Source organism: Cibotium barometz, chromosome 24 (assembly GCF_041138505.1).
Source record: "Cibotium barometz isolate CiBa-2024 chromosome 24, ASM4113850v1, whole genome shotgun sequence".
Classification (NCBI taxonomy): domain Eukaryota; kingdom Viridiplantae; phylum Streptophyta; class Polypodiopsida; order Cyatheales; family Cibotiaceae; genus Cibotium; species Cibotium barometz.
In genome coordinates, this window is record NC_141069.1 from 48,060,738 (window position 1) to 48,073,426 (window position 12,689).

Genomic DNA, 12,689 nt, shown 5'->3' on the forward strand with positions numbered 1-12,689 from the left:
GTATGACCATGCTGAAGATAGTCCACAATATACTTACTCCAACTTGGTGTAGTTGAAATTTGGAATAATGTGACATTATGAATTGGTTATTGAATATGACATGAAGCACAGTTACGAACAAATTTTTCAGCATCTGCATGCATGGTAGGCCACCATTGCCCATCCTGAGTTATACGTCGCACACAAGTAGTAGCTGATGCATGGATTCCACCAATACCCTCATGTGCCCATTCCAAGATCTCCTCATGGTTAGGTATAAGCCGCAACACTCCATCATTACCCTGACGATATAATCTCCTTGAGATTAACTTGAATGGTTGCCATAGGTCCACATTAGGACCCGCTAGTTGTATCTGCCCACTTGTCAAAATTTCTAAGATGGGTTCAAACCATTTAGGAGCTGTCTCTACAAGGAAAAGTGTTGAATCTAACATATCATCATCCACACCCACACAGGAGCTCTACCCTAAGATGAGTTGTTCCTTTTCGGACTACCACTTCAAAGTCAAACTTAAGAAGGATGACAAACCACCTCACAATCCTTCCAGTTGCACAAGGCTTATTCACCAAATATAGCAGTGCTTGATGATCCACAAAAAATATAAATTTGTTTGCCAAAAGGTAATGGCGAATCTTTTTCACCGCATATATCATGGACAAACCTTCTCTTTCTATTGTGGTATAATTCTTCTTAGCATTGTTCAACTGTCGACTAGCATATGAGATTGGGAAATCCTTATTATGTTCTCTCGATTGAGCCAAAATACATCCAATTGCAAAGTTTGAAGCATCAATATGGACATGAAAGATTTGGTTCCAATATGGTGCCCGTAAGATGGGTGCAGACACTAATGCTTGCTTCAACTTTTCAAAGGATTCCTCACACTCGTCAGTCCAATTAAACTTTACAAGAAGAGCATATAATGGTCTGGCTAGGACAGCGTACATCTAGATGAATCGACGATAATAGCCACAATGTCCCATGACCCCTTTAGGGTTGATAGTTCGAGGTAAGGAGACAATGACATCAATTTTATCCATATCTGTTGAAATCCCATTGCGAGAAACAATATGGCCCAAAATTTTTCCGTCTTACCATGAATTTGCACTTGTCAAGATTCAAGCATATACGATAAACTTGACACTTTTGAAACACAAGTCTGAGGTGTTCTATATGATCATCACGCTCTTGTGAGTGAACACATAAATCATCCATGAAGATCTCATAAATAGCCTAAGGTACTCCTTGAATACATGACTCATTAACCAGGTGCATTTGTTAGACCAAATGGCATAACACGATAGGCAAAGATGCCATCTTCAATAGCAAAGGCTGTCTTGTGTTGATCCCTTGGATCAATTGACACTTGATTGTAACCGGAGAATCCATCCAAGAAACTATATGCCTTTTTCCCTCAACTGGCTCCAAGACATGATCCGTGATTGGAAGTGGGTAATGATCACGTACAGTAGCTGCATTTACCTTCTTGAGGTTTACACATACTCGAAGTTTTCCATTTTTCTTGGGCACCACTACAATAGGGGAGACCCATTCAGTGTGTTCAATCTTATAGATAAATTTTACCTCTAAGAGCTTGTCTATTTCTTCTTTTATCTTTCGTGCAAAATTCTCATTGTAAGTATAAGGACGTTGCTTGGAAGGCTTTGCATCCTCTCGCAATGGAATTGTATGCTGACATATGCTTGGATCAACTCCTTTGAGGTCTTTATAACTCCAAGCAAAAACATCGCGATACTCCTTTATTGTTTGAATTAATAACTTCTCCTCATCTAAGGACAAGTCTGTGGCAATCCACACATAGCGAGGCTCTTCTCCTAGCTTAGCGATATCAATTTTTTTTGCATCTTCTGGACCATCATATGAAACCCCCGGCATGCTTGGCTTTTGTCACATGGACTATTGAAGAACAATCTTCTGATCTTGAAGAGTGTACTGTGTAAAGTTGGGGGGAACATTGAGAACTTGTTTTTGTCCACTTGAGTCATCACTAATTGAAGACCATGCGGTTTTGAGCTCTCTTTTGCAATCTTGCATCAGAGTTTTTTGTTCAATCGTTATCTTTGCACTTCCGACACTCTCTTTTGAATCGGTTTGAGACTTGAGTTTTTGTTTTGGTCTCTTTGTTTTTTTGCGATTTTTGCTAACAGTTTTTAGCTTTTCTCCTGGTTGGAATCCATCTGATCGTTTTACTTGGGCTTTGATACTATCTTGTGCTTGGACATAGTATAGATATCCATTCTTTCCTGAGAAGTGAGGTGGTGGTCGAGAGTGTTCATTCTTAAACTCCTCATTTTCTTTTTGTATTTTCTCACGTCGTTCCCTCTCATCTTGTTTATGGATTCTCTTATGGCTCTTACAGCATTTACGTTTGGGTCGGCTCTTCGAGGGATCTCTATTTGAATCTCCCTTCCTCTCAAGAGTAGGCGTGCCTTTCCTAACACTTCATCGGGGATTATCACATCATCATCAAAATCAAAGTCCCATCCGTCTTCCTTATCAGCATCATTAGCCGATTCGAATGTTAAATCCTCCACTGAGACTTCCTCTACATGTAGTGCTGTGGATGCAACCCCATAGTACAAATCATCTAGAAGGTCACGTGGTTGTACCATTCATATAGGAATAATGTCATATCCATCTGAGTCACAAAATTGAATTGGCTTGTCGATAATGTTGCAAGGACATGACTCCATTCGAGGGGATCAATTAAGTGCTCAAGGAAGGGTTGTGGAATGTATGCCTCATCTGATACACTTCGATTACCCTTAAGTCTTTCAATGTTGAAATCCTTACATGAGGCTCCACACATCCACAGATCTTCTCGCCCCTCTGACAATGTAACTCTTGAGTCCTCAGATGAAGCAGAATCAAACTCATCTATTGGAGACCGCGTTACATCACCATATGAGTGATTCTTTAGGTTGACCCTTGTGTGATGACAGAATCATGTCGGAGGTACAAATAATTTTATCCCCATGAATCATTTGAAATTGTCACATGAATGGTCTACCCAATATCACTTCATAGTTTGGATGCTTTTCAAAATCCACTACTGCAAATGTGTGCTCATATTCAATCCCACATGTGGTGACCAATATGTTCTCTAGCAGCCCAATGGGATGTTCTAAGCTTCCATCTGCTAGCTGCAAGCACATCCTTGTACTCCTAATAGCTGGTTTGCCCCACTTTTCCCAAATGGACCTTGTCACTCACAATGCCCACCCCTACACCACTATCAAGTATTGCAGTTGAAGCTACTTTTCGCACTTCTAATGGGAGGGTAGCATTTCCCTGATCGTCCTCACAAAATTTTCCAACTTTGTTGATAGGAACTGGCATAACATGCTTTGTCTCAGGGTGTATAGTACATTGATGGTGACCCTTTTGTAGCAATACTTGCTCTGACAAACATGTGGCAATATCATTCCACAACTCTGGTCGAAGCTTTATCAAATCAAGCAAAGGTAAGGTACAAGCCACAGGTGCTGATAAAATAGTTTGTACGATATCCATATCCATCTCCTTTGTCAACCTTCTATGTATGGAGGGTATCCTCAAGGTTTGAGAACAGTTCTCATATTCTCCCAAATAATATGGTAAGGTTTTCATTGTATGCTTACTTCTAGGAGAAACAATTGTTTGAACTTCCTCCTGGATGCTTGGGCGTCTAAAGTTGTTTTTTGTGCCCTTGGTAAAATCCACTTCAGAGAATGGAGGTGAAATAATAGAGGACATATTCTCATTCACTTTCTCATGAACTACTACCCACATCTCATTTGCCATGTCCTCGTTGTTAGCATCAATAACTTCATCATTGCATGGGAAGGCAAGACTAGGTGTGGTGGCAGAATGCCTTCTTTCAATGGGGTATCAATTGGTGCAGACTTCTCGCTTCTATGAGCTTGTGAGATCAGCTCACTTTTCATTTCCCAACTTGATGACACTTCTGGTATGGTTTCTAATGTTGGCTTAAGAGAGATGGGGCCCCGAGGGATAGGAGGAGGTGGGTCCTCAAGTATTGATTGAGCTTCCCTAATGAGTTGCTGATGTACAGCTAGATTGATCTTCTCCTCACGAGGGTTTGGGTATTCTTGAAGCTTCTTGGGTAGCTCACATAAAGCTGCAATGCGACTTCTATGAGCATCATTGATGGCATCTAGAGTCTCGTTCACCTTATTCACAAAAACAGAACCCCCTGAACTATCCTCGGTTGTACTAGCCTCATCTTGTTTAGCACTAGGCCCAGGTTGAGGTTGATGCTCCTCATGCACTTCTTGGGATGTAAAAGCTTGAACCTTCATGTTTTGTTTAGAGACTTCTAACTAGTGGATGCATCCTTAGTTTGCTTGTTGCGGTTCTTTTTCCTGCTAGTGGTCTTTTTTCTATTGGAATGTAGGGTCTTGTCCACTAGATTTGCCTTTGCATCCCTAGTTTGAGGTGTCTCATCAGTCTGCATTTTGGCATTTCGTGTCTGTGATCTAGTCATGACTCTAAGTGGCACGACATCCTCATTCTCTGATGAAGGTGGCGATGGAACTGCCCCTACAAAGTTGAGTGAGACCTTTGGTTGAGAGGTACCTTCCTCATGTGGTTTCAGCAAACAATCCTTTGGAAAGTGTTCTACACAACACCCTAGACAATATCTTTCAATTGGTGGAAATTGTGGTACTGTTGTATTGGATCAAGCTGCTTGCCTTGGGCGATGTGGACAATTACGAGCCCAATGGGGTTCTCCGCATTCATAACAGGGGCCCATTAGTTTGGCTTCTACTTTTCTTTGCTGCCATTAACGTGAGGGGCTTGGAGTCCTAGGTTGGTAGCCGCCTAGCAACATCAAAGAATTTTGTTCCCCTGGTTGAGGCTCCAGTGCTTGGCTTGGATATGCGGGACTTTCAAAGAGATTTTCCTTGGATGAATATGATGCATATTCCTCCTCCACATAGCTTGGGTTTACCAAGTCTCTACACATATTTGAATTGTCGTAGTCAACAAACCTCACAGGAGCAGTCCCAGGAGTAGGAGGTTGAGCTCCAAGTACAGGTCGTGCTTGTTCTTGTGCCATCGGTGGCTTACGTTCAAAATTAGTATACTATTGATGCATTTGTGGAGCCACTGCACCCCTTTGCTGCTCACGTTCTTGTCTCATTCTTGCAATGCGAGTACATTCCTGTGTGGTGTGGGTATAATTCCAAGCATAGGCCTGGCACCACTTCTTTGTGGGTTGGTTTGTGACTAGAGGAGAAAAGGTATTACATTCTTCGGTTTTATGGTTACCGCCACATACTCCACAAAGATGAGGACTTGTAGGTAGTACACCCCTCATTCGCTGCTGTTGTTGTTGTGGCTGCATGGGTGGGCGATAGGTTTGTCCCAATCTCCTTAGTACTAGGTTAGCTATCTGGTTTGGATTTACTGGTGCGCTAGACCCTGAACTTTGGTCATCGCCCCACTGATCTCTAGGTTGCACCTCAGGGCCAGTACCATCTTGGAATTTGAAGTTATCTGTGAAATCCATAGCATCATGGCAACACTCATTGAAATTTGTATGCTTCTTTGCATAGAGGTGTGTGTGCAGTGTTTAATTTTTAAGTCCTTTTAAGAAGAGAGAAATTAATCGACTCTGGGTGGGCTTCTCATCTTCTGGGCAACGATTAATGTACTGCTTCATCCTATTTACACAATCTCTAACACTCTCAGTCTCGCCTTGCTTGAAAGAGTAGATGTTTGCTACTGTGTCATGCTGAATCCCCATCAAGGAAAAAGCAGCAATGAATCTCTCTTCCAAAACTTGTAAAGAAGATTTGTCTGAAGCCTCTAGTGCCTGAAACCAAGCAAGGGCCTTTCCCTCAAGAGTGAGCCCAAATCCTTCAATTTGCGTATGCTTGTCAGTCACTTGCTCGGCTCGAACTGCTTGCCTAAATGTTGCTACATGGTCATATGGATCTATCGACCCTTCGTACTTCTTTACCAGTTTTTGAAGAGTTGATGGCCTTACTTGTCTTGAATACTCATCATAGGGCCTATGGCCTCTCACTCTCAGTGGGAACTGTTCCTCTCTTTGGTAAGATGGTCCACATGCATCCCAAATTGGTGTGGGTCCCCTATTACTTGCCTCACCAACCCCCTCCAAAGATCTTGTTACCCGCTTTTCAGGAGGTGCATTTATGGGAGGCCGAGTTGGCTCCCCTACCTTCCGATTGTCATAGTGAGAGAAACGTTGTTGTGGTGTGATATGTGGTCACACTTTTGGTGTAGGATAATATCTTGGTGCTAGAGTTGGTCTACTTGCAGTGGTCCACTTTGATGTCGAGGGTCCCTCTCTAGTGAATTCTCGTAAGGGAGGAGCAACAGTTTCTCCAAGAAAGGCTCTCTCTCGTGGTTTAGCTGTATTAGTTGAGAACACTTCCATGAATAATGGTTGTCCTCTCCACGTGAGCTCACAAATTTCCTTCCAATCTAAGGTTTGGTATTCATTGGCCCATTTATCAATGATTCTGTTTTTGTATCCTGCAAGCTTCTCGACTACCACCACAAGTGCTAGAGGAAGATCTAGCTCTGGTGATCTAGTTGTGGCATAATATCCTTCTAAAGAGTCCATATAGACCTCTTGAAGTGGGTCATCCTGAAAGACCTTTGTCAGTGGAATTTGTCGTACAAACTCCCATTGGTTCTCAGCCCCCTGATCCATTTTGCTCTTGCCTTTCCTGTCCCTTTCCAAATTTAGATCTACACAAAGTAAATCATCTATGGATGGCTTTGAGGACTGGGCATTGGATGGTCCAGGCATGTCTGGCTCAATGAGCCAATCATCTCTAGACTCCCTTGCTCTGGAAGGCTCATTTTTAGAGAGCTCCCCTAATTTGTCTACATTCTCTGGATGATAGGTGACTTCGTAGCGAACACCATCTCCACCCATGTACATGTTACCTTGGTCATTGACTAGAGGTTCTCTATCAAGCTCTGAGAAAAAGTCTGCGATCTTAACGAGATACCGTTGTTGTGGATCCCTAAAGATCTCAGCTCCTTGAGCATTCGTGTAGACATATTGAAGTCTCACATTGAGTGGTAACCCCATGGTGTCGGCTTCAAATGGATTAAAAGATCTTGTGGGTGTCCTATTTGGGGCTAAGGGATGACTATTTGACGGCCCTAGATTGTCCATAGACAATGAACTAGTTGTCCTGAAAAGGGTATCAGATTGGGATTCAGAAAAGGTTTCAGCAATATCTGCCAAATTTCCTACCGATTGGGTCCCACTTTCCTGCGTAGGTACTCTAGAAGGTGCCCTAGGCCCTATGGCAGTGTCTATATGACGTCCCGACCGCAAGTGCATAAGATCAAATTTTAAGGTTTTTTTTTCAAATTTTTTTAAATAATTTTTTTTTTCCAAAAAATCCAAAAATTTTCAAGTTGGCTCAAACTTTGCCAGAACCCATTTTGAACCCCCTCGAACACATTAGGCCAAAAGAATAGCGTATTTTTCAGGATAAAAAATCGCCTAAAATTTACCAGTTTCCCATACTGACTCACTATGGAAAAATGGTTCTGGGACCGAAATTTCGACGATGGGTGTTTTCTATCTCCTCTCGAAAAGTTAGATAACCTCCCAAATTTTTGCGGTAGAAAATGGAAAAATTTTCCAGACTTTTTTTTTTGCACCCCCTTATCCGGTGCGGGTGGCAGTCTTTATGGTGCGGTGTGTGGGTCTCTCCGCGCGGTGTGCTGTTCACACACAACCGCCTTCTTTTATTATTATTATTTTTTTCTTTTTTGAAGTGCGAGTGCAGTGAACTAAATGCGTGTACAGCTGTGAGATTTGCAGCGAATTCAATGCGTGCGCAGTGAACTAAATGCGTGTGGAGCAAATTCGAAATGTTCAGTCTTCATGTGTGTGTACAGATTTCAATTTCTCTACAGGTGCAGGTTTAACAGAGAACTAAAATGCAGGTTTAACAAAGAACTAAAATGCACAAAATTAAAGATGCAGAAAACTAAACTAAGCTAAGAACAGAAAATAAAACGAACATGCAGAAAATTGAAACTGTAAAAATTATCCTCAAACGGAATGACAGAAATGCAAAAACAAGCCTCTCTCTTTCGCACACAAATTGAAATTTGCAGGTTTAGCGCCTACCTCCAATCCTTCCCGTGTGTTGAATCCTTGTCCTGACCTCAAGTGAGAAGCGTAGCTAGCCAATCGCACTCAAATTGCAAGACAAATAAAGAGAATTGAACAACAGATTAGTCTTAAATAAATACCAAAATTAGTCCTAAAGCCTGCTCTCCTATCCAACAGTTTTGCAACCGATTGGAGCTTAACAAGGAGTGGTAGTGTGTGTATGGTGCTCAACTAATGTAGGCACTCGCTCCCCGGCAGTGGTGCCATTGTAGAGCGGTTCTCTCTACCGTGCAATATAGTGCTCATAGAGTACTACCGAGATCAACAAATGTGTTAAGAAACACAATGTCAATCCGAGGACTCAACCCGATTAGTACATGAAGGCTTATCCCATGAGGGAGAGCTCACATACACAAACCACCACTTGACGATTCAACCATTCAACACCTCAATCAATCTCTCAATCCCTTAAATCCACTACACTAATCAAGAGAACAAGCAATGCATAGAGGCCTCTTTCACACATGGGCGGACAACCCCATAAGTGAGCCTTGCTTAATACACTTAGAACTCTCATTTAGAACCCACATTGGCCTAAAACGATTTACATTGCACTTTGGCACAAAAATATGAAAAAATTATGTGCGTCTTTATGTTCCCATGGCTACAATCCCGCTCTCTCACATTAATTGCTTCCGGCCTCCTTCCATAATCCGTGTTTCCATGAGTGTTCCCGTGGAACAGTGAGGGTTGTGAACTCTGCTCCATTGTTGTTTACCTTGCTCGCTAGGTAAATATCTAAAAAAATTCAACTTTCTCGAAAAAGAGATGGCTTCTTTGTAATAAGTACTAGCTTTTTGAACCCATCTGCTCTAGTAATCAAACCCCATTTTGTGCCTTACTAGTAGGAAGCAAGAAACTCAGCACATAATTTTGTGTTTGCGTGGAATTGGATAGCCTCAACTAAGTTTCCAAGCCTTGTTTTCTCCAGCTTTTCCTTCATTACTATGTCGTTTGCATGCAGCTGGGTGAATGGTACTGGAAGTATACCTTCTTGTTTTCCATTGGTTCCACCTTACCATACTTCCATTGGCTCCACCTTACCATACTTCCACACATTCACAAGATCATAAAGAATGTTTTTTTCTTCAAAAGGCATTTGATCGACATATTTGATGCATCATTATTATAAACTGATCAATGTTGGGCTATAAAGATTGTTTATCTTTTGAAGAATAATCTAAGCTATAAATTGATTAAGTCTCTCCATGCTTATTTAGATTATTCTTCAAAAGATAAACGGTCTTTATAGCTCATACTTGAATCTATGTTTAAGCTTTAAAAATTGGTAGAAAGTTAAATAAACGTTTTTAATGAAATAGATATAGCATTTTAATAGATGTTGTATATTTTTATCTTAAGAAAACATTATTGAGTCATTTCTTGCAATCTAATCAAATCCCTTAATTTACTTAGCAATATGTTTATATTTCTCTCTATGTTGGTTACATAATTACTTCAAATTACTTGTAGTGTATTGGCATGTAGATATGATATGCTAGTATATTAAATTACTATCGATCTCTATCGTGTTTGAAAATAGTGATAAGGCATTTACACAACTTGACGATCACAAATATATGTTTCATGTTCTCTTTTCACATGGCAAATGTAATATTACTTTAAACTCGACCTATAAGTCTTTATCTAGTTTGAAAAATAGCCATCTACACAATTTGATGAGCACGAATGTGTATATCACGTTCTTTATTCATTATAAGAACATAATATTACTTCTATTACTATTAGTCTCAAGTTGGTTTAAAAAAGCCATGTAGCATGTACACAACTTGAATAATCATTACTCTTAGTCTTAATCTAGTTTGAAAATAGCCATATGCACAAACGTTCTTTATGCCACCATTGTTTCATTCTGTAGGTTGTTGAGCCTTTCTATAGATATTTTAACATTCTATAGAAGCAATAAAAGAATTGTGCATTGCTAAAGAAGATCATGTGAAACAATGTGCCCTTCGCATTTTATTTTGAGATATATGGTGAGTTCTTGTTAAAATCTTATTCTCAACTTTAAAAAAGATTATAGTTGAAGTGTTATATTTTTCGTAAATCAAAGGAACTTCTGCATTAGCCCATAATGACTAGGCCAAGTAAAATGATTCACCCTCCTTCAAGAAAACAAATATCTTGGCACATTTTTAAAATATATGCATCTCTCTCTCTCCACAATGTACAACATGTGCCCAACATCTCTCTCTCTCTCTCTCTCTCTCTCTCTCTCTCTCTCTCTCTCTCTCTCTCTCTCTCTCTAGCTATGCTCGATCCCAACTATTTATTAGCTTCTCTAACTCCAATAATAGTTTTTTTATAGGGATGTCACACCCTTTTTTGAGCATTTTGACCGCAAAAAACTTGTAAAATTTTAAAATGCTCGTAAAAAAATTACACTAAAATACAAAGAAACTTGCTCCATTTTACGAAACCGGTTAATTTTTGAAGGGCAAGGGTGCGTGGCAAAAATCATGCGTGCCTCCAATGTGTTTCTTGCCTTACTGCTGCTAGCAGTTCGAGGTCTACAATAGGCTTGATGGTAGTAGGCTTCATTTTTTCATGTTTTCTAAAGAGAGAGAATTAGCAAAGCCTAAGATTCTCTACCGTCATGATGCCTTTTTTTTCCACCGGAGGGTTTTCTCACCAACCCACGTCACCTTCATTGCTGGCCTATTCACACTTCAAAGTGATAAGGTTACAACCCAAAAAGTATGAAATGTAGGGTCACGGAGTTAGAACTTAGCCAATCGATAGGATGATCGTGTCGTAGATGAAGTCCATGACCTGCGCACATTTCTCTCTCTCTCTCGACTAGGCGACGTGGACAAGTTGACTCAGGATATAACGCACATTTCTCTTTCGCTCCCTCGCGGAAACTGCGCCAGTCGAGACCAGGCGGGGCTTCGGTGGATAAATCATTACACGTGCGGAATTGTGGTAACGTGCCTTTATATCATTAATTAAAGCTCGCGGTTCCGTGACCTTCCTTCCATCCTCGACTTCATCCGCTAATGGGGTGAGCCTCCCCTGTTCGTCCCGAAATATATCATCAGATTTAAAGATGGCAGCAGAAACTGAGACTCTAGATCTGCTGGGCGCGCTGACATGCCCCTCTTCAGACTCTTCTTGTATCGATCAAGTCCCAATCATGATGGGAGCCGCCCAGCTTACAATCTTCTACTCGGGCATGGTGAACGTCTACCAGGATGTGCCAGCACACAAGGTATATATATTTGGCAGTTAGATTAACGTAATTATTAGGTGCTTAATATTGTCATGCGTGTGTTTTTCTGAGCTGACCCGCAGGCAAACGCTATCATGCTGCTTCTTGCAAATGGCGGAAGTGGTGACCATAATAATACACCCTCCCACCTCGCAAATCAAACAAACAGTAGTAGAGCCTCTCCCCCATCATCGTCTTCACCGAAAACATCATTCATGTCCTCGCCGCCACAAAAGAAGCAGCAGCAGGATCATCACCTTGTAGTCAAGCGATCCCGAGCTGGTACGTTTGCAATTGCCGTCTGACTGCATGTTTTTTGCACATTTCCTTCTTCTGCACTTCTCAATTCTCTTCTAAGTTTTATTGCGCAGAACTTCCAGTCGCTAGGAAGGCATCGCTTGCACGCTTTTTGGAGAAGCGTGCAGACAGGTCTACAGTAAATCAGTTACCTGCTTTTTTTCTTTTGTAGTTCCGTGGTAGAAGAGAGATTTTCAGTGGTTAGGAGTATTGAAGGTGTGTATTTCTCTTGCAGAGTTCAAGCCAAGTTGGCTACACTGGACCCCTTAATGCCATGTACTACCGTGCAAGAAAATTTAAACCTTTCCACCACGAAGCTTACCTCCCCATGACTGCAAAAGAAGGAATTACCCCACAGTTAAAGCACTGCGAAAAGTTAGAAACCATGAGCTATGGAGAGGTGGAGAGATTCTATGCTTTATGGAGGACGTTTAAGAGAAGATGTAAGATATGGTTCCTAAGATCATGCCCACAAGTTCCTTTGATGAATCAATGTATCCATGAAGCCTATTCAAGAGGCAAATCAGTTAATACAATGTGGCCGTGATTATGCTAATCTCTCTTATGATTAAATGAATACATGTCTTAATATAGCTCACCATTATGCTTAATAATGTTGCTTTTTTATCATTATGAGCCTCCATGACTTGATCAATTAAAGAGCTCGTCTAAAAGGCTACATAAAAAGCCATGTGAACAAGGCAAATATGGCTCGATGGTGGGCTCAATAAGGTGTTGGAGATGCAATCCACACTTCTAGAGAGAATCAGCTCATGTGGTGAGACTAGGTTTGAATCTTGGCAAGTTGAGGTTTCTACAAATTGGATTACCGGGGGTCACCTAACACCTTAAGGTTTTGGGGTCTGGATAGCTAGACCAATTTGTGGAATACCTCAATTAAGCGCCCTTATGTAGGAACACAACTGGGATGGGTGACCTCCCGGGAAGTGGGAGGATCC

The 12,689-nt window shown here is 41.2% G+C and overlaps 1 protein-coding gene across 2 annotated transcripts; it reads left to right on the forward strand.

Moving 5' to 3' along the window:
* Positions 1 to 11,126: 11,126 nt before the first annotated feature.
* Positions 11,127 to 12,286, forward strand: LOC147625385 (protein TIFY 10a-like). Of its 2 annotated transcripts, none has more exons than XM_086819000.1 (4): positions 11,127 to 11,433; positions 11,517 to 11,715; positions 11,805 to 11,877; positions 11,966 to 12,286. In XM_086819000.1, exons 1-4 carry the CDS (start codon positions 11,272 to 11,274, stop codon positions 12,060 to 12,062), a joined length of 531 nt encoding a protein of 176 aa, XP_086675126.1. In that variant the 5' UTR covers positions 11,127 to 11,271; the 3' UTR covers positions 12,063 to 12,286. The 2 variants fall into 2 exon arrangements, with proteins under 2 accessions (XP_086675126.1, XP_086675127.1); XM_086819001.1 differs by having other exon boundaries at positions 11,134 to 11,433; positions 11,805 to 11,862.
* The last annotated feature ends 403 nt before the right edge of the window (positions 12,287 to 12,689 follow it).

Coding starts and splice junctions, on each gene's coding strand:
- LOC147625385 (XM_086819000.1), top strand. CDS start 11,272: ATGGCAGCAGAAACTGAGACTCTAGATCTGCTGGGCGCGCTGACATGC. Junction 11,434..11,516: donor AGGATGTGCCAGCACACAAG/GTATATATATTT, acceptor GCTGACCCGCAG/GCAAACGCTATCATGCTGCT. Junction 11,878..11,965: donor GACAGGTCTACAGTAAATCA/GTTACCTGCTTT, acceptor TTTCTCTTGCAG/AGTTCAAGCCAAGTTGGCTA.